The sequence below is a fragment of the Cricetulus griseus genome, chromosome 8, assembly GCF_003668045.3.
Source record: "Cricetulus griseus strain 17A/GY chromosome 8, alternate assembly CriGri-PICRH-1.0, whole genome shotgun sequence".
NCBI classification, from domain to species: domain Eukaryota; kingdom Metazoa; phylum Chordata; class Mammalia; order Rodentia; family Cricetidae; genus Cricetulus; species Cricetulus griseus.
This window is the reverse complement of record NC_048601.1, coordinates 21401920-21422231: the sequence shown is the minus strand read 5'-3', so window position 1 is coordinate 21422231 and position 20312 is coordinate 21401920. Positions and strand designations below refer to the sequence as shown.

General features: G+C 46.4%; 1 protein-coding gene across 9 annotated transcripts in view; it reads left to right on the top strand.

Annotated features, from left to right (window-relative positions):
* The first annotated feature begins 2200 nt into the window (after nucleotides 1-2200).
* The window catches only part of Znf384 (zinc finger protein 384), a 29980-nt gene continuing 11868 nt past the window's right edge, over nucleotides 2201-20312 (top strand). Inside the window, exons 1-7 of one of the 9 annotated variants that reach the window (XM_027428275.2) lie at nucleotides 2202-2413; nucleotides 3632-3691; nucleotides 16861-16931; nucleotides 17227-17464; nucleotides 17700-17747; nucleotides 17945-18278; nucleotides 19080-19172. In XM_027428275.2, coding sequence (XP_027284076.1) covers nucleotides 16866-16931; nucleotides 17227-17464; nucleotides 17700-17747; nucleotides 17945-18278; nucleotides 19080-19172 — 779 coding nt within the window. In that variant the 5' untranslated portion in view covers nucleotides 2202-2413; nucleotides 3632-3691; nucleotides 16861-16865. The other 8 variants (XM_027428277.2, XM_027428276.2, XM_027428278.2 and 5 more) reach the window with 8 other exon arrangements.

The window sequence follows — 20312 nt, the reverse complement described above, 5'->3', positions numbered from 1 at the left end:
AAGCCAAAGCTACATAGTGAGACCCTATCTCACATAAACAACAAACAAACTAACAAATAAGTAAGGTAGCCTTTGCTATTCCTGGCTGTGACTTGGGGGTGGGGGGAGTCACTCAAGACAGTCTCACTTTAATTATCTGTAGAATAAGATCATAGTTATTTGTTAGAGAGTAATTTTGCTTTCTCACTGAGGAAACACAATTCTACACTAGCCAAAACAGTCCTGAGCTCGACTCTAGCCAGATCATGTTCTTTGGCCTTGTGGCTACATAGATTTAATAAACAGCCAGACAGATATATTGTCTTAAATATTAAAGATTCCTTCCAGGTTTGGTACTGAGCTGGATTTCTGGTAACCACGTCCTTGAATTACACCAGCTAATTGAAGCAGATGGAGCTGGTATAGGAGACCAACAGGAATCTGCAGAACAAAGGAAATTACCTTTATAGACGTTAGAGAGTAGGGGTCTCAGAGCCTAGCAGATTAGTGAAGGAAGCATTAGGAGGGTAATTCCGTTGTCCCATCCTGCTATCACACGCCAGCAGTTTAGCAGCTTAGGGGAGGCACAAGATAGGAAAGAAGGAAGCTTATCCCCTCTACAGGGCAGCATCTGTGACTTAACACATACTATTTCAGTATCTAGTGTGAACAGTTTTTTCCCTGACGAATCTTAATAGATTCAGATATACAAGTTAATTAAAATTAACAGTAAAAGCTATAGAAGAAGAAGAGAGGCTTAAAATCCCATCACTTAAGAGGTAGACAAAAGCGGAACAAAGATTCAAGGTCAACTTTACAGCTTTAACTATACCTACGAAAGATCCCGTTTCAAAGACAAAGCCAGGCGGTGGTGGCACATACCTTGAAACTTAGCATTTGGGAGGCAGAAGCAGGTGGCTCTCTGAGTGCGATGCCAGCCTGGTTTACAGATAAGAATTCCAGGAAAGCCAGGGCTTGATTTATGGAGACACCCTGTTTCGAAAAACAAAAATCAGAACAATAAAGGCAAGGACACACAATAAATGCTATGAAATTTTAAAAGAAACTGCGTTGGAGCAATCAGGGGAGGTTTCCTGCAATAGTTCATAATGAACTGCTCATTTATGCAACAAACGTTTACTGAACAGCTTAAATTCTGGAATCTGTTGATACCACAGGGAGCAATTCAAAGTCCTTGCCCGCATGGAGCTGGGAGGAAGTGGTTCGCCGAGTGTTGTATTTTAAAGTAGGACCTGGTAAGAAGGTAAGAGACGTGGACGGGGGCAACAAGAAAGGACCAAAGCAAAGACAGACTATCAGTGTGATCAGACGAAGACGGATTCAATTTTGATAGCTTTTTTGTTTTTTTCGAGACAGGGTTTCTCTGTGTAGCTTTGGAGCCTATCCTGGCACTCGCTCAGGCTGGCCTCGAACTCACAGAGATCCGCCCGCCTCTGCCTCCGAGTGCTGGGATTAAAGGCGTGCCCCACCAACGCCCGGCAGATTTTGACAGCTCTTAGGCAGGGACCACAAACAAACATGGGCACCTTATTATCTTTTCTAGACTATTAAAGCAATGAGACTTTCCCCACCCACGCTCAGCAAAGACGTTCGTGAAGATCCAAGAAAAAAGGTTAATTGCCTACAACAGCCTATGACACTCCGAAAGGAACCTTGACCCCCGTCTTTTAAGCATCCGTAGGCATACGAGGCTGAAGGGATGGCTCAGCGGCTAGGAGTGCTTGTCGCTCTTCCGGAGGGAGGACCGGAGGTTCGGTTCCCAGCACCCAGGTCGGGAAGCTCGAAGCTATCCCTAACTCCAGTGGGCTGCTGAGGGCGAGCGCACACACACCGATGCATGCGTACAGACAAACAAAACAGATCTAGGAAAGGAGGGGAGAACCTAAACTGTCTTTAGTGCCTTGACGCATACATAATTCATGAACCTGCCCAGCTCCCAGGCTCTCACTTCCCAATTTGTCTCTTCCGGAAGCCCGGGAGCGCTCTTCGAATGCTCAGCTTCAGCCCTCGGCAGGAGCCGCCCTCACTTCCGCCGGGCGTCACGTCTACCTATCGCTCGGCAGTTCCCTGGGGCAGGAGCCACTTCCGCCCTTTCTTGTCGTAACTTCTGCCCTCAGCATCCCTGAGCCCTAGCAGCGCCGGACGTATCCTGGCCGCTCCCGGAAGTGACTCGGTCTTTGAACTCTTTTTTTTTTTTTCCTTCTTCTCTTCCACCCCCCCTTTTCCTGCTGCCACCCTCCCTTTTCTACTTCCCTCCCTCTCTCCCCCCCCTTTTCGTTTCCGGTTCTCCCGCCTTCTCGGCGAAACGACTCCTCACTGAGGCTGTTGCGGGGGGGAGGGGGGGCGGGAGGGAGGAAGGTGGGCGTGGAGGAACCGGGGTTCCCGGGAGCACGAGCCGCAGCACCACTTCCGGGTGAGTGTTCGGGAGGGAGGGAGGGAGGGCGGGGGGCCGCACACCGCCTCGCGCCCCCGCCCCGCGGGTGTCTCGCGCGCAGCCCTGCGACAGTGTGTGTGTGCGCGTGTGTGTGTGAGGGGGGGTCCCGTCTCGCGCCTGCAGTGCATGCCCGCGCACCCCGCCTTCCGTTCCCCGTCCCGCGCCCCGCGGGTCCTCCCTCCTCTCCCTGCAAACGCCGCCCCTCCCGCGCGCTGGCTCAGGCGCTGGCGCCGCCGCCGCCGCCGCCGCCCGGTGAGTCTCGCTCGCCGCCGCTGCAGCCGGCGCGCGCCGCGCTCCTCGCTCCTCCCCCTCCCCTCCGCCTGGGGCGAGCGCGGCGGGAGCGCGGGTGGGGGGGGAGGGCGTGTGGGGGGTCCACGCTGCGACTGTAAGAGTGAGAGTGTGTGTGTGTGTGTGTGTGCGCGCGCGCGCGCGCGCCTGTCCCGGAACCGGAAGTGGCTGTGGAGGAGCGGGCGATGAGGAGGAATGGGGGGGTTTAGGGGGCGGGTGCCTGTCTGGTGGGTGGCAGAGTTCAGCTCCCTGGAGGGGTGAAGGAGGGACGTCCCAGAGACCGGCCTTTGAGGAAGGAGTGGGAGTTGACATCGGGAGGAAGGACCCAGTTGGGTGTCTCAGGGGGGCGAAGGCTTCAGGGGGACAGCTGGGGGTCTCCAGTACATAGACCACTGAAGGTTGAAGGTGGTACCTCTTGGCACAAGGCCTTGGGTAGGCAGGGGTCGAAGTCCTCGTAGAAGTGGAGTGGGGGGGCGAGGCCAGAGGAAGTGGCTGGGCCTGAACTTGGCACTGTGCCTGACACAAGGGCTTGGGCATCCCCCTACCCTCAGCTTTGCTTTCAAAGCCACGTCTCAGGAGCAGGGACCCTCCTTCACCTCTTCTGTCCTCTGACTCCTGGTTGCTTGTAGCCCTGGGGAATGAAGAATAAGTGTCTGATCCTAGGAGTGAAACCCAAATGCTGAGGATAGGATTCATCTTAGTTTTGGGGAACTGGCTTTATTGCCCTTAGATCCACTTAGTGGGTGGCACTGATCGCGCCTGTGACTCTGTCTTTCCATCCTTGGATTGTTGGTTGGGGAAGCTGCCTGCTCTCCAGCTTGCTGACAGTCAAAGAACTTGTGAGGTTCTCTACAGTTCTCTGGTGGCCTCCCCTTACTGGCCTCTGTAACCTAGAGAATTTGTTTCCAGAAAGTTCAGGAGCCCTGGAAAGGAGAAGGAATAAGACGTCAGGAGGAAGAGAGAGAGAGGGTAAGACAATCTTGGGTTAATGCTTTGGGAGGAGATGGGGTCATAGTCAAATGGGGTTTTTTGTTTTGTTTTTTTCCTTAACGGTGTAATAGAATTATGGAAGTAACCAACACTTGTGATACTGGTGTTTGCTGTTAGAGGGGGGGAAAGCGGCCCTTTCTTAGTTTATTATGGTACCCAGGAAGTTTTTCTGTAAAAAGTTGGCACCATACCGTTGTCACCTTTTGTTTCCACCGGTACTCATCAGGAATAAAATGTGAAATGCTTAGGTAAAACCATTGAATGGGCTTGAATTTTGTCAGAGAAGTTTGTTCTGCTGTGGAGACACAAGGACCCCGATGGCAAGGATAGTCTTTACGGTGTAGCAGCTTACAGAAACAAAAAGAACCAAGGTTGGAGAGTGCTTCCCATTCTTGGTGTCCAGTGGAGTGTTTGAGTGATGGAGTTGTTTGAATTTGATGCGTCAGGTGTAGTTTTTCAGGGAGAACACTGCTTCTAGGATAGTTTGAAATAAAAGGGATAAGATTATATGATGTCTGCTCTAGTGGTAAGTCAGGGATAAATCAGAATGAGACCTGATGCTAATAGTGAAACCTTTATAGTTTACTTTTTGGAGACAAGATTTTGTTATATAGCCCTGGTTAGTCTGGAATTCCCTAAGTAAACCAGATTGGCCTCAAACTTGAGATGATCCTTCTACCTCTGCCACCCAAGTCTTGGGACTACAGACATATGCTGTAAGATTCTTTATTTGAGAGCTGGGTGTTGGTGGCGCACGCCTTTAATCCCAGCACTCAGGAGCCAGAGGCAGGCGGATCTCTCAGTTTGAGGCCAGCCTGGTCTATGAAGCTGTACAGAGAAACCCTGTCTCAAAAAATCCAAAAAATAAAAACAACGGAGGACTGGGGAGATATTTGAGTTAGTAAAGTACTTGCATTGCAAGCATAAAGTCTCAGGTTTGGTCCCCAGAATCCATGTAAAAAAGCTGGGCATGGTGGGCCTATGGATGGGGAGGCAGAGACAGGTGGATCCCTAGGGCTTACTGACTAGCTGCCTTAGCAAAATTGGTGAAGCCTAGGACGGTGAGAGTGGATGGCACCTGAGGTGGTTCACAGGCATCACCACATGTGTGCACCTTCATAAACACACACAAGATAAAATAGCAAGTAACATGAACTGCTGGTCCTCACCTTGTCAGTCAAAACCTTACCTTGGATGGTTGGAAACACGAAATGTTTGGGTAGAGGGACAACGCTCTAGTGCAAGACTGCTTGCCCCATTGCTAACATCTACTTTTACTTCCAGTGATGCCTTTTGAAATAAACCTTTTATATATTTTGAATATATTTTATATCTGTTTTGTGTATGTTTGTGCTCATAATGGAGGTCAGGACAACTTTCGGGAGTTGGATCTCCCTGTCATGTGGATTCTGGGCATTGAACTTGTCATTAGGCCCGGTGGCAATCAGTGTCTCCACAGGTCTTTTTTTACTTTATTTTTTAAGATAGCATCTTGTCTAGAGGTGGTGGCCCACACCTTTAATCCCAGCACTTGGGAGGCAGAGGTGAGTTCGGAGCCAAGCCTGATCTGCAAAGTAGAGTGAGTGTCAACCAGGACTACACAGAGAAACCTTGTCTTGGGGTGAAAAATACAATTAAAAAAAAAAAAAGGTAGGGTCTCATGTTGTCCAAGATGACCTCAAGCTCCTTTGCAGCTGAGCGTGATCTTGCACTCGTGATCCTTCTGCCTCAGCTTTAATGCTGGGGTCATCAATTTTACGTCACTCATGCTTATCTAGTGCTGGGGGTCAAACCCAGGTCTTTGTGCATGCTGGGCAAGCCCTTTCCCTGTAGAGCCAATCACCAGACTGAGATTGTGGACTGGAAAGAAAACTGCTAATTCAATCATGATAGTTTGGATTTTGTTGTTGTTTTGTTGTTTTGTTTTGTTTTTTGTTTTCTTTTTTTCCCCCTGTCTGTGGACCTAGACTTCCCTTCTTAGTAACAATATAGTTGAAGCTTGATGGAGTAGCAAAGTTGAAGCTCATTTTTAAACTGGAGTCTTTCTGTTTTTTCTTCTACTTTGTGTGTTCTGAGGATCAAAGTTAGGTCATTAGGCTTGGTGGCAATCACTTTCATCTGCTGAGTCATATATTGACAGCTCCAGGTTGGTCTTGAAATCATAATCTCCCTGTTCCAACTTCCTGAGTGCTGGGATTCAAGCATGCACCACCATACCTGGCCTTTTCTTTTCCCTTTAGTCTTTTTTTTTTTTTTATAAGTAAGGTTGTTTAGCCTGTGTGTACATCTGTGTACCATTTGCAGCTGAGTGGCTCTGGAGGCTAGAAGAGGGCATTGAATCTCTTGAAACTGAAGTTACCGATGGTTGTGAGCTGCCATGTCGATGCTGGAACTTGAACCTAGGCAAGAGTATCCAGTACTTTTAACTACTGAGCCATCTCTCCCACTCTGTATTTATTTATTTGATTGTTGGTAGGTTGGTCTCACTACATAGACCAGACTAGTTTTAAACCACCAAGATTTCCAGCTTCTGTCTTCTGAGTCCTGGGGATTAAAGGCTTTGTCAGCCACCACAATGAGCTTTTTTTAAAAAAAGTTTTTATTGTATTTTATTTTTTTTTGGTATTCCAGACAGGGTTTCTCTGTGTTGTGTAACAGTCCTGGTTGTCCTGGAACTCACTTTGTAGACCAGGCTGGCCCCTAACTCACAGAGCTCCACCTTCCTCTGCCTCCCAAGTGTTGGGATTAAAGGCTTTCCAATGACTTGTTTTTTGTTTTTAAATGTATCAGTACAATTAAAACCGGTAGAGAGCCGGGCGTTGGTGGTGCACACCTTTAATCTGGAGAGGCAGAGGTAGAGACAGGCGGATCTCTGTGAGTTGGATGCTGGCCTGGTCTGTGTGTGTGTGTGTGTGTGTGCCAGGACTAATATATAGAGAAACCGTGTGTGTGTGTGTGTGTGTGAGGTAAAGATTTTTGTGTAGTGGAGTGTGTGTGTGTGTGTGTGTGTGGGTAGTTTGTGGGGAGTTTCCTGTGTGTGTGTGTGTGTGTGTGAGTGAGTGGTAAATGGTCAACAAGGTGTGTGTGTGTGTGTGTGTGTCGGGCACCAGCTTTCTTTGTGTTGTGTGTGTGTGTGTGTGTGTGGCCTCTCCAGAAGGTCTCATGTCAGTGTGTGTGTGTGTGTGTGTGAACTTATCAGGAGAAGGATAGCAGGTGTGTGTGTGTGTGTGTGTGCATTTATTTTGTGTGTGTGCACACGTGTGTGTGTGTGTGTGTGTGGTGGACGTCGGAGAACCACTTGGAGTGTGTGTGTGTGTGTGTGTGGTTAGTTCTGGGGATGGAACTAAGGTGTGTGTGTGTGTGTGTGTGCATCTTCATCTGCTAAAACATGGTGTGTGTGTGTGTGTGTGTGTGGATAGGGTCAACAGATTGGCCTGGAACTGTGTAGGGCAAGAGGAGCCAGCCTCTGGCTCATATAAGTCTGTGTGTGTGTGTGTGTGTGTGGCTTAGATCACAGGCATGAGCTACGTGTGTGTGTGTGTGTGTGTGTTTTCCTCACATACCATTTCACAGGTGTGTGTGTGTGTGTGTGTGTAGTTCTTCTGTGCCTGATTTGGGGTGTGTGTGTGTGTGTGTGTGGCCTCTTTATTTTGAGACAGTTTTGTGTGTGTGTGTGTGTGTGTGATGTGGAGACCAAGCTGGCCTTGAGTGTGTGTGTGTGTGTGTGTGTTGCCTCTGTCTCCCCAGGGCTGGGTGTGTGTGTGTGTGTGTGTGTGACTGGCAGATTGGGGTTTTATTGTGTGTGTGTGTGTGTGTGTGTATATATATTTTTTCCCCATGGGAGTGTGTGTGTGTGTGTGTGTGCATGTGGAATTCAGAGCATATTTTGTGTGTGTGTGTGTGTGTGTGTAAGTGAGTCCTAGGAACCGAACTCAGGTCATCAGACTTGGCAGCAAGTGCCAATACTTTCTGGCCCTCGTGTGTGTGTGTGTGTGTGTGTTAATTGAAAGCATTTAGCAGGCGGTGTGTGTGTGTGTGTGTGTGCCCAACACTTGGAAGGCAGAGGCAGTGTGTGTGTGTGTGTGTGTGGGACAACCAGGGCTACGCAGAGAAGTGTGTGTGTGTGTGTGTGTGAACAAGAAATTATTTAATGTGTATGTGTGTGTGTGTGTGTGTGTGGTATTTATACCATGTGTGTGCCTGGTGTGTGTGTGTGTGTGTGTGGGATGGTTGCAAACCTCTGTGTAGGTGTGTGTGTGTGTGTGTGTGCATCTATAAGAGCAAGTGCTGTTAGTGTGTGTGTGTGTGTGTGTGCTCTGGCTCTCTGTTACTTTAAAAGTGTGTGTGTGTGTGTGTGTGATTTGAGCTAGGGTTTCGTGTACTGTGTGTGTGTGTGTGTGTGTGCCAGCTGAGCTATCCCCAGCCCTGGTGTGTGTGTGTGTGTGTGTGGTACTCTTTTGAGATAGGGCCTCAGTGTGTGTGTGTGTGTGTGTGACTTTTAAATAGACTAGGATGGCCGTGTGTGTGTGTGTGTGTGTGATATGTTTATGGTTATGTGTATGTGTGTGTGTGTGTGTGTGTGTGTAGATCTCCCCAAGCTGGGTTTAAGTGTGTGTGTGTGTGTGTGTGTGGGACACAAGTATTTCCACCTCCGTGTGTGTGTGTGTGTGTGTGACTCATATACTTCTTCCCCAGATGGTGTGTGTGTGTGTGTGTGTGCCGTGCTCTTTCCAACTCCCTGACGTGTGTGTGTGTGTGTGTGTGATGTGTTCTACCCGCTATGAAGACGTGTGTGTGTGTGTGTGTGTGAGGGTTGTCCCAGAAAGGGGTTGTGTGTGTGTGTGTGTGTGTGTGTCGGTGGTCCCTGAATAGACCATAGTGTGTGTGTGTGTGTGTGTGCTATTTTTCTGTACCGCAGTCAACGTGTGTGTGTGTGTGTGTGTGGACTATAGGTGCATGCTTGGACTCAGATGGAATTGTAATGGGAGTGGAAACCAGGCATTTGGGCACCTTGTGTGTGTGTGTGTGTGTGTGCATCTCTGGAATTATAGGTTGTTAGTGTGTGTGTGTGTGTGTGTGTTTTTTTTTTCCTCATGACACAGTGTGTGTGTGTGTGTGTGTGTGATCCTGGAACTCATTCTGTAGACCGTGTGTGTGTGTGTGTGTGTGATTTGCCTGTCTCTGCCTCCGAGTGTGTGTGTGTGTGTGTGTGTGCTCCACCGCCCAGTGGGTTTGTTTGTGTGTGTGTGTGTGTGTGTGATCTGGGTGTGCCGGTGTGCGTGTGTGTGTGTGTGTGTGTGTGTGACTTGTAGCTGTCAGTTCTCTTGTGTGTGTGTGTGTGTGTGTGTGGTCAAACTTAGGTTGTCTGGCATGGTGTGTGTGTGTGTGTGTGTGTGAGCCATCTTGCTAGTTCTTGACGTGTGTGTGTGTGTGTGTGTGTATGTATCCCAGACTGACCTTCTGGTGTGTGTGTGTGTGTGTGTGCTTTGGACCTCCCACAAGTGCTGTGTGTGTGTGTGTGTGTGTGTGCACTTGGTTAAGATTGGCGTTTTTATTCATACTCTACTCCAAAATGAATTACATTGGTATCTAAGTGAAGTGTGTGTGTGTGTGTGTGTGGAGCTGCGTATCAGTTTGCTACTAGTGTGTGTGTGTGTGTGTGTGTGCTCACACCTTTTAATCCCAACAGTGTGTGTGTGTGTGTGTGTGGATCTCCATGAGTTCTAGGCCAGCGTGTGTGTGTGTGTGTGTGTGTTTCAAAAACGTAAAGCAGCATTAGTGTGTGTGTGTGTGTGTGTGTGGCTCAGTGATTAACAGCACTTAGTGTGTGTGTGTGTGTGTGTGATTAAACTCCCAGCATCCACAGCAGTGTGTGTGTGTGTGTGTGTGTCCAGTTCAGGGTCTTCAAGGTTGGTGTGTGTGTGTGTGTGTGTGCATTTACATACATGCAGACAAACAGTGTGTGTGTGTGTGTGTGTGGAATCTTAAAACTCAAAACTTCAAGTGTGTGTGTGTGTGTGTGTGTCAGTGGGAGAGCACATTTGACTAGTGTGTGTGTGTGTGTGTGTGAAATCCCCAGTATTGCCGGGCATTGGTGGCGCACGCCTTCAATCCCAGCACTCAGGAGGCAGAGGCAGGGTGTGTGTGTGTGTGTGTGTGCCAGCCTGGTCTCCAGAGTGAGTGGTGTGTGTGTGTGTGTGTGTGCACAGAGAAACCCTGTCTTCAAAAGTGTGTGTGTGTGTGTGTGTGACAAAAATCCCCAGTATTATTAAAGTGTGTGTGTGTGTGTGTGTGTGGCACAATCCTTTAATCCCAGCAGTGTGTGTGTGTGTGTGTGTGGATCTCTGAGTTCAAGGCCAGCCTGTGTGTGTGTGTGTGTGTGTGGACAGTCAAGCTACAAAGGGAAAGCGTCTGTGGAAAAAAATTTAAAACATGGTTAAGAACTACCTAAAAGTGTGTGTGTGTGTGTGTGTGGTGTAGGTGTTTGTGCAAGTTTGTGTGTGTGTGTGTGTGTGTGTGATTTCAGGTGCTGTTCCTCCGGAGGTGTGTGTGTGTGTGTGTGTGGGTCTCTCATTGACCTAGTACTCAGTGTGTGTGTGTGTGTGTGTGTCAGTCCCAGGGAGCCACCTGTGTGTGTGTGTGTGTGTGTGTGTGTGTGCTTGCGTGCGTTTTCAAGATGTGTGTGTGTGTGTGTGTGTGTTTGCCTATATGTATGTATGTGAAGTGTGTGTGTGTGTGTGTGTGAACAGCCCTGGAACTAACTGGACGGTGTGTGTGTGTGTGTGTGTGTGGTGGGTGCTGAGAACTGAATCTGTGTGTGTGTGTGTGTGTGTGGGTACTTTTAACCACAGAGCCATCTCTTAGTTGCTTGGCTGGTTGTTTGGTTTGTTGGTTTTGAGACAGGGTTTCTCTGTAGCCATAGCTGTCCTGGAGCTCACTCTGTAGACCGGGCTGACTTAACTCAGAAATCCTCCTGCCTCTGCTTCCTGAGTGCTGGGATTAAAAGTTTGTACCACCTCTGCCGGCGTCTCGGTTTTTTGGTTTGTTTTGCTTTGTTTTTGTTTGATTTTTTTTCTTTGATAACTTCATTCGTGTATGTAAATATTGTTCATATCCATCCCCCCATTACCCTTTCTTATTCCCTTCTCTGGACTCCTTCGTTCCTACTTCATGCTTTTTTTTTTCTTTTTCCTTTTATGCTTCACTGAGTTTAATTAAAATTGTTTGCATGAACATGAATGTGGAGTTATTTATTGAAGAAAAATGGCTCCCTGTGCTCCAGCAACCATTAGCTGCCAATAATAGCACCTCAGCTAGAGGTAAGGCTGCATGGACCTCAGACTCATGGCAGCCTTGAGCTCCCTCACCCTCTGCAGGCCTGGGACTATAGGTGTGAACCACCACATTCAACTGCCTTTCAAGACTGGTCTTTTAGAGCCCAGATTGACTTTAAATTTCCTGTGTAGCTGAGGATGACCTGCAACTCCTGATTCTGGTCCCCCCCCCCCAAGTGTTTGATATTCCAGGAGTGTACTGCCCCATTCAGCAGAGCCTTTTTCTTAACCTGTTCTTTGTGCCTGGGTTTAGTTCCTTGTCTCCAGATTCCTTATTTGAAAAAGTAGAGGCTGGCCTTCAGGATACGTCTTTAATCTGAACAGCATTTGGGAAGTAGAGGCCAGTCTGGGCTGTATGAGATGTTATCACCAACAAACAAGCAACAAAAACAAGGCCATCCAGTTGGCTCCGTGGGTAAAGGCATGCCCTGCCCAGCCTGATAACCAGAGTTCAGCCTCCAGAAAGCACAAAGTGGAAGGGAAGAACCAACTCCTGCAGGTTGTCCTCTGTCCTCCACATGTATGGCAGTTTGTCCATGCCCTTCCCACATGTGATATAAAATGTAAAGAAAAGAATTTTTAATTAGGGTCTTACTGTATAGCCCTGGCTGGTCTCGAACTCACAGAAATCTATCTGCCTTTGCCTTGTGAGTGGGAGAATTAAAGTGTCACCACTCCTAGCCAAGAAAAAAAAAAAAAAGTTAAACACACACACCCCAAAACCCAAAAATCAAAGTGATAATTGATGGTTTTTATAATTGTCAGTATTAAATGGTACAGATTGTAAGGTCCTTCTATCACTTTCTTGAGGACTGGTTCAGCCAGGTAAAGGTACTTTCCAGTCAAGCCCAGAGACTGAATTTGGTTCCCAGAACCCATGTCATAGAAGGAAGAGAATTGACTGCACCGAGTTGTCCTCTGGCCTCTACATATGTACTGTTGCTCCTACATACTGACATCCAAAATTCTTTTTTCTTCTTTTGGTTCTTTGAGAAAGGGTTTCTTTCGCCGGGCGTTGGTGGCACATGTCTTTAATCCAGAACTGGGGAGGCAGGTTTCTTTGTATAGCCTTGACTGTCTTGGAACTCACTCTATAGACCAGGCTGACCTCAAACCCAGAGATCTTCCTGCCTCTGCCTCTCAAGTGCTGGGATTGAAGTCATACACCGTTGTAGTTGGACTTTTCTTTGGGCTACCAGCTCACAGAAAAATGACATGGAGACTTATTATTAATTGTGAAAGCTTAGCCTCTAGATTAGGCTTGTCCCACGAGCTCTTTTTCTGTTTTTTTCTAGACAGGGTTTCTCTTTGTAATAACCCTGGATACTCTGGAACTCACTCTGTAGACCAGGTTGGCCTGGAACTCACAGAGATCTGCCTGCCTCTGCCTTTAAGTGGGATTAAAGGTGTGTGCTCCACCACCTCCTAGCTGCACTAGCTCTTATAATTTAAACCCATTTCTGTTCATTTCCCAGTTGCCACCTGACTTATGGCTTTTACCTCTCCTCTTGCATGTTTGTTCCCTCTGTGTCCGCTGGCAACTCCATCTTTCTTCCCAGAGATCTTTGTCCTGAAGTCCCTACTATGCCTCCTGCCTAGCTATTGGCCATTTAGCTTTTATTAAACAATCACATTGACGTGTTTTTACACAGTGTAAAGGACTATTCCACAGCACGCCACCACCGCCTGGCCAATAAGAACTCTTTAGTCTTGAACATGATAAACAACTCGGCTGCTGCTGCTTTCATCCCCAGCCAGGACTTTGTATGGCAGTGGACGATGACAGCTCCGGTGGCTGTCGTAGTGGTCCTGTAGGCCTTTTTACACATTGTATAAAGGTCTTTCCCAGAATTAAAGTAGCCTTCGAACCCCTGAGGGACTCTTGGAGCTTTCTCTGCTTAACTGAGCAGTAGGAAAATATAAGTGGGTGTAAATTTTATATTCTTATTTTCAGGAATCCTTTATGGGAACATTTTTTACTTTACTTTTTGGACTTCTGTGAATTTTTAAATCATAATATATTTGCTTTTATTTTTTAGAGAGAAACCAAAAATCAGACCTCCCTTTTATTCTGCAGCCTAATTCTCTACTTCTCTCCCTTTGTCCATCACTCTTCTTGTTTTGTTTTGTTTTGTTTTGAGACAGGGTTTCTCTATGTAGTCCTGTCCTAGCACTCATTGTGTAGACCAGGTAGAGAGCTACCTGCCTCTGCCTCCTGAGTGCTGGGATTAAAGATGTGTGCCACCACACCTGGTGATGTGTCTTCTATTTTATTCTCTTCAATGGGAGAGGAGAAGCATCTAAGCATCTTTTTTAAAATTTATACATATAGAGCCCACTATATTCAAATCAATACAAAATAACGTTTGAGCCATGGGAAGACATCAATGTAGAATATGTGATCATTGCCTCCAGAGAGTTCAGCCAGATTGGATCCTCTTAAACTGTAATCACTTTGTTTCTGTTGTCTTAGGAGTTTAGGAGGTCCTGAAACGCCTTTATATAAAAGGTCAGGTTCAGCTAGGTTAGCATCTTAAAAGAATTCCAGTCTTACTGTTTAGCTGGCCTCTGATCTGTAGATTCAGTAGGAAATGTTATGCTGTTGATGTGTTGTGTGGGTGTGACTGAGATGACGGTCTCTTCTGAACATGAAGAAGCATTAGGACTGTTTCCTAAGGAATATGATACAACAGCTGTGTGTGTGGCATTTACATTATATTTGGTAATTATAAGTAATCTGTAGAGATGTTTAAAGTATATGTGCGGTTACAAGTGTGTGTCTTATAACATTGTTTATTTTGTGCGTGTGATGTCTGAGAGTCCAGGGGGATGTGCATGCCATAGTGTACATGTGGGGGTCAGAGGGCAAGATGTGGGAGTCATTTCTCTTTCTTGCCAGTTCTGTCCTTTTATAAAAGGGACTTGAAGGATGGCTTGTTGGGTGTAAAGGTGCTTGCTGCCAAGCCTGACCACTTGAGTTTAGTCCCTGGGACTCACATCGTGGAAGGAAAGAGATGACTCCCTAACGTATCCTCTAACCTTCATACATGTGCCATGCATGTGCTTGCACACGAACACTTACACAGACATAAATGAAGTTTTCAGTCATTTAAAGGGAATTGAACATGTACTTTTGCTGTCCATTGGGAAGGGGTCTTGGAGTCAATCCCATGGGGATACCCAGAGTGACTTTTGTAACCAAGACCAGAATTTGCCGGGCATTGCTCAGTCATTTAGTATCGATCCTTTCTTGTGTGAAGCTGTCCAAGCCACAGACTTGGTACATTAGGGTTTGTTTGTTTGTTTGTTTGCTTGTTTTTTTGGCTGAAATACATTTAATTTCTTTTGTAGATTTTAAGAAATTCAGAAGTTGGCGAGAAAGCTTAGCAAAAAGCACTTGCTGCCAAACCTGCGGGCCTGTGCTTGATTCTTGTAACCCATATGATAGGAGAGAACTAACCCTCACAAGTTGTCTCTGACCTCCACATGTACTCACACAGTGTAAACATGGAGATGTAATAAGTGGAGGAAAATTGAGGATGCTGTCTACTAGAACAGACTGTATGATGAGCCAGTCATGGTATCATCCTAGCTCTTGGGATGCTAGGACAGGAAGAGTCAATGCCAACCTGAACTACTATGTCAGATCCTGTCTCTCTTTTTTTTTTTAGTTCAAAGCCAGCCTGTTCTATAGCATGAATTCCAGGATAGCCAGGGCTATACAGAGAAACCCTGTCTCAGGTTGTAGGGTGGGGGGGGGAAGTAAAAGAGAAAAGGGACTAGAGAGATGGCCCAACAATTAAGAGCCAAAGGACCTGGTTTGATTCCCAGCACCCCCATGGCAGCTTAAAAGCATCTGTAACTCTAGTCCCAAGGGTATTGGCCTCTGATGTCACTGTGTGCACATGATGCAGACAGACATTCAAGCAAGTATGTGTACACACAAAAGTAAAATCTTAAAATTACAAAAAGCTGGGTATGATGGATGGCACATGCCTTTAATTCCAGCACTCGGGAGGCAGAGGCAGTCAGATCTCTGTGAGTTTGAGACCAGCCTGGTCTACAAGAGCTAGTTCCAGGACAGCCTCCAAATCCACAGAGAAACCCTGTTTCAAAAAAACAAAAACAAAAAAATAAAATTTATTCTTTGGTGGCAGTGTTTATTCCTGCAGTTCCTTTTTCTGTTCCACCATTCTTAATTATTAATTTTTGCGTATAGTCTCACTATGTAGTCCCGGCTGGCCTGCAACTCTCTTCATAGACCAGGCAGAGGTCTGCCTGCTATGCCTCCTGAGCGCGCTTGGATTAAAGATGCTTTCACAAGCAACCTAATTACTATTGTATGTATGTGTGTGCATCTACTATGTGTGTGTGTTTGTGAGAGAGAGAGAGGAGAGAGAGAGAGTGCTGAGCTGGAGTGTCTTCCTTGACCACTCTCCACCATATAAATTAAGGCAGTGTCTCTTGCTGAACCTAGAATTTCTTCTGATAGTCTGGCTCCTTGGGCAGTCCCTGACTCCAGCTCGTAAGTGTGCTAGGGTTACAGGTTACCACCACCTGTAATTTTTGTGTGTTTTGGAGGTCCATACTCAGCTCCTCATGCTTGCTAAGCCATCTCTCCAACCCTTGTGTTTTCACTTTATTCTCTTTATTATCTGTTTATTTTTCCTTTCCCAAGAGGGTTTCTGTGCAGTGGCTGTCCTGGAACTCACTCTGTAGACCATGCTGGCCTTGAACTCAGAGATCCAGTTGCCTCTGCCTCCCAAGTGCTGGGATCAAAAGCATGCACCACCGTACCTGGTCAGAATTTCTTTCTAAAACTGGTAATCTGTGTTTGAAGAGTGTCTTTTCTTCTAGTGTATCCAAGTTCAGTTCCCAGTACCATACTGAGTGGCTCACAACCACCTATAATTCTAGCTCCAGGAGATCCAGTTCTCTCATCTGGGTACCTGCGCGAGCACACACACACACTATTTTACAATTTTTTAGACTGGTAATTCCTTGGTTCTTTCTGCCCAGCCCATCATGTATATAACCCAGTGAGACAACCTGATCTTTAGTCTTGGTGAGGTTTGTGTGGCATTGTCCCAAGTATCATCTAATACTCAGAGATTGATTCTAGGCCAGGTGTGGTAGTGCATGCCTATAATCCTAGACAGGCAGGAGGCTGAAGTAGGAGGGTCACCAGTTTGAGGCCAGTTTGGGCTGTTCAGATTGTTCATGTTCCTGCCAGTCTAAAATCTTTTCAAGCTGTGTAGAATTGCAGTTCATAGATGGGTTGATTGGAAATCTGAAAAAAAAAAAAAAGTTTCAAGGAAAATGGATTTAAGGAATAAAGGTAAGGGAGAACCCTGAAAGATAACATGGCTGTTTTCAAGCTTGTGAATGATTGGCTGTTGTGTGGCCATTGGTACATCTATTTTCTATGACTTCATTTTTTTTCCAAGTAAAATAGCACTTCTGGTTTTTTGAAGTTTGGTATACATTTTGTGGCTCAATGAGATGTGCATAAATTAAAAATTGTGTTTTGGGGTGGGCCATATATACCATGCTGCTTGATGGTTGTTTCTGTTCATTTGTTATTTTTAGAGAATGTTTCAATAAGTAGTCCACACTGGCCTCAGCCCCTAGCTTCCTGCATGCTTGAGATTACAGCCCAGTGCCACTTTGTCTGGTCTAGACATTGAGGTCATGACTGTTAATTCCCAACTATGTGGTCAGGTGCCAGAGACCAGGATTCCGGCAACTACTCTGCTCCATTACTAGAATTCAGTAGTTATTCCCAGGTGTGATGTGTGGTATGTCTCTTTTCAGGTAGAATGGAAGAGTCTCACTTCAATTCTAACCCATACTTCTGGCCTTCTATCCCCACAGTCTCAGGGCAGGTAAGTTGTGTTTGTTTTGTTCTCCCCAGTATTTATTTCGGCTCTGAGAAGGAAGTTCTTCATGATGTTTCTACTGTGTGGAGGCCGAAGCAAAGTAAAACATACCTTGTTTCACTGAGTCCCTTATCACTGAGAGTTCCATAATGTTTGGGTCTGGCTCCTGTTCAGAAATACACATATCAACTCCTTGCTTCTTGATCTTCAAGAAGACAGTGAAACGTCCTTAGGGAGCAGACAGAAACCAGGCTTGCCCAGTCTCAAGAGGGCACTCCTCTTCCCCCTCCTTTTCTTTTAGATTGAAAACACAATGTTTATCAACAAGATGAAGGATCAGCTATTACCAGAAAAGGGCTGTGGACTGGCGCCACCTCACTATCCAACTTTGCTGACAGTGCCTGCCTCAGTGTCCCTGTCCTCTGGCATTAGCATGGACACAGAGTCCAAGTCAGAGCAGCTGACCCCACACAGTCAGGCCTCTGTTACCCAGAACATTACTGTGGTTCCTGTGCCATCTACAGGACTGATGACTGCGGGTAAGCGCCCTTGCTTCTCTCCAATCTGAGGTGTTGATCTCTCATGATCAGTACCCCAGTCTGGAGGGCTCTGAGGACATGGGGAGTGGGGTATGTGTTTAATTCCTCAATCAGATTTTTATTAAGTGCCTACTGTGTACCTAGCAATGTGCTAGGCATTGTGGGGGATACAAAGAAGTAGAAGATGCGGTCCCTGCCTTTGAGGAGGTGACATTCTTTCCTTCTCTGAATCAAGGAGTCTCCTGTTCTCAGAGGTGGAGAAGAGAAGGGAGTCAATCAAGGGGTAAATCTCACTGTTACCAGGGGGGCTGGGGAAAGGGGTTAGGAAACCATTGTTTTTGTACAGGGTTTGGGATTTCCTGTATAGTAATGGGCTGGGTGGTGGTGGTGAGGGGTTAGAAAACCATTTGGGGGAAATAAAGTAGATTGAGACTCAGAGGTGAACAGCATGACCCCATCTCCTTTTTCTCGCAATCCTAGGTCCTGGTTTGGTAATCACATCCCCCTCAGGCTCTCTTGTGACCACAGCCTCATCAGCTCAGACCTTCCCTATCTCGGCTCCCATGATTGTCTCAGCTCTTCCCCCTGGCTCCCAAGCCCTACAGGTGGTCCCTGACCTCTCCAAGAAGGTAGCACCAACCCTAACTGAGGAAGGAGGCGGTGGTGGTGGCGGAGGTGGCAGTGTGGCTCCTCCTAAACCTCCTCGGGGCCGCAAGAAGAAGCGGGTGCTGGAATCAGGGCTTCCTGAGATGAATGACCCTTACGTCCTTGCCCCCGATGACGATGATCATCAAAAAGATGGCAAGACCTACAGGTAGGAACCAGGGCCAGGGCCAGGAGGGTTGAGGGTCGCTGTTCAAGCCTCCCCTGTCTTCTTTGGGTCCTGCCCCAAGTCAGGCTCTGCTCTCAGCAGTCTCACCTGAGAGCCACTTGCATGTCCAGGTGTCCTGTATTGTGACAGAAAGAGCTGCTGGCACTGCTAGTTGCGTGGACCCCTCCTTCCACTCCCCCTTTAAAACTCAGCCGGTCACGATCCTTAACTGAGTTTTGAATGAAGGAGAGTTTCTCCCTTGTAATAAGGCTTCAGACTGGGTTCCAGACAATGTCTGCAGCTCCTTTTTTTTTTCCTTTCTGTTTCTTATTTTCCAAGAAGTCTTTCTGGAAAGCACCTTACCTAAACCTGTGCCATCCACCAGCTCTTGGGCTGTGTTGGACACTGAGCCCATCAGCCCCTGCATGGTTGGGATGGGAGGAGTTTACATGATAAGGTGGGAGGAATAGTATACCTGTAAAATGACTTGTTCACTTTCTAATTCATGAAGTCATTTTGATCCTCCACTTTCTCTCACGTTGTCCATTCCAAAAAAGCACATGCATTCTTGCATGTGGCACTGTGTACGGAGAAACTCCTTGCCCGTTGAAAGTTGAAATAACTTTTAATCTCCTTCAGAGCTGTCAGGGTCCCTAGTGGGTTTTGGACACTTGGTCCCAAGGTGCAGAATGGGTTAATTATTATCACAGCTTTGATATGTACAGACAGGGGCAGATTTGCATGGCTGGGAGACTGGTTCTGTCCTTAGTGTACCGAGATGGGCAATGTTGTTCCCATTTTTAGGAGCGAAGGGAACTGCGGCACAGGAAATGGACAGAGCCTTGGGCTCATGGATTCAGTTCCCGGCTCCACCACGAACTTGCTGTGTGACCCTGGGCAAGTCCTTTTCCCCTCTCTGCGCCTCAGTTTCCTCATCTGTAAAATGGGGAGAATTCTTTGTATGTCTCCCATTTGTTGGGAGTATAGATAATCTTTAATATGTTGGGAAGTTCAGAAAGATGAGAGCTAATCATTACTTAGCATTATTTACTTGAATTGTGTAGTTCTATGGAGAGTATCCACAAGTACACTCACTGTTTTAATACCTCTTTCTACGTGAAAGAGAGGGCGGTGTTGCTATGCAGAATATATTGAGCACTGCAGAATTCCAGCTGTAATTCAGAAGTTCATTGTAGCTTTATTATTACAGGTGTACCCCACTTTATACAATAAGTGTTCCTGGAAAATGTTTACATCATACCATATTATAAAGGTACCTGACAAGTTTGATTCATTTAAAGGCATTCTTTTACTATATCAGTTGAAATGAAAATCCCTTTTAACTTGATTGTGTAGATACCTGGAATTTTTTTTTTTTTAATGTATTTGCTGAAAGTGAGGTCATTGTGACATGAGGGGCATTAATATAACGAACATGTTGGAGTAGAGGCGGCGGCCCTTCTGGTTGCCTAGGGTCCTCAGTTCTGCCAAGTTCATGTTTTTCTCCATACTGAAATTATTCTGAATTTCCCAACTATGTATGAATATATACATGTATGTGTATATAAGGAACTGTGAGTACACAGTTGGAAGGAAGCCTTCTAGGACCTTCTACCCTCGGTATTTTTGAAATTCTTGAAAGCCCCCACTTGATTAAAGGGAACCCTGAAATTGAACTGTGACTAATTATATCCTAGTTGAAAAAAATTCCTTCAGAAACTTAAAATTGTAAAGTCCAAAGGAATCTTGTAAATCACAAAGAACCCTGGCTTTCTTTCTTACTGTGCAATTGAACTTAAAAAGGACCCTGATTTTGGTGCCTTTGTACACCAGCTGCTTCTGTCAGCAACATGACTGGGTATTGGAGGAATTAGGAGCTGTTACTGTGGACAAGTCAACTTAGCTTGTAGTCTTTGTTCCCATCTGTGAAATAAATGGGAAGGCCAGTCAGATCTATTGTGTGAAAATATTTTGAGGGGAAATCTGAACATTTAAATTGTTTTTAGCATCTTAGAAAAAAAAGCTAGAATAATTCAA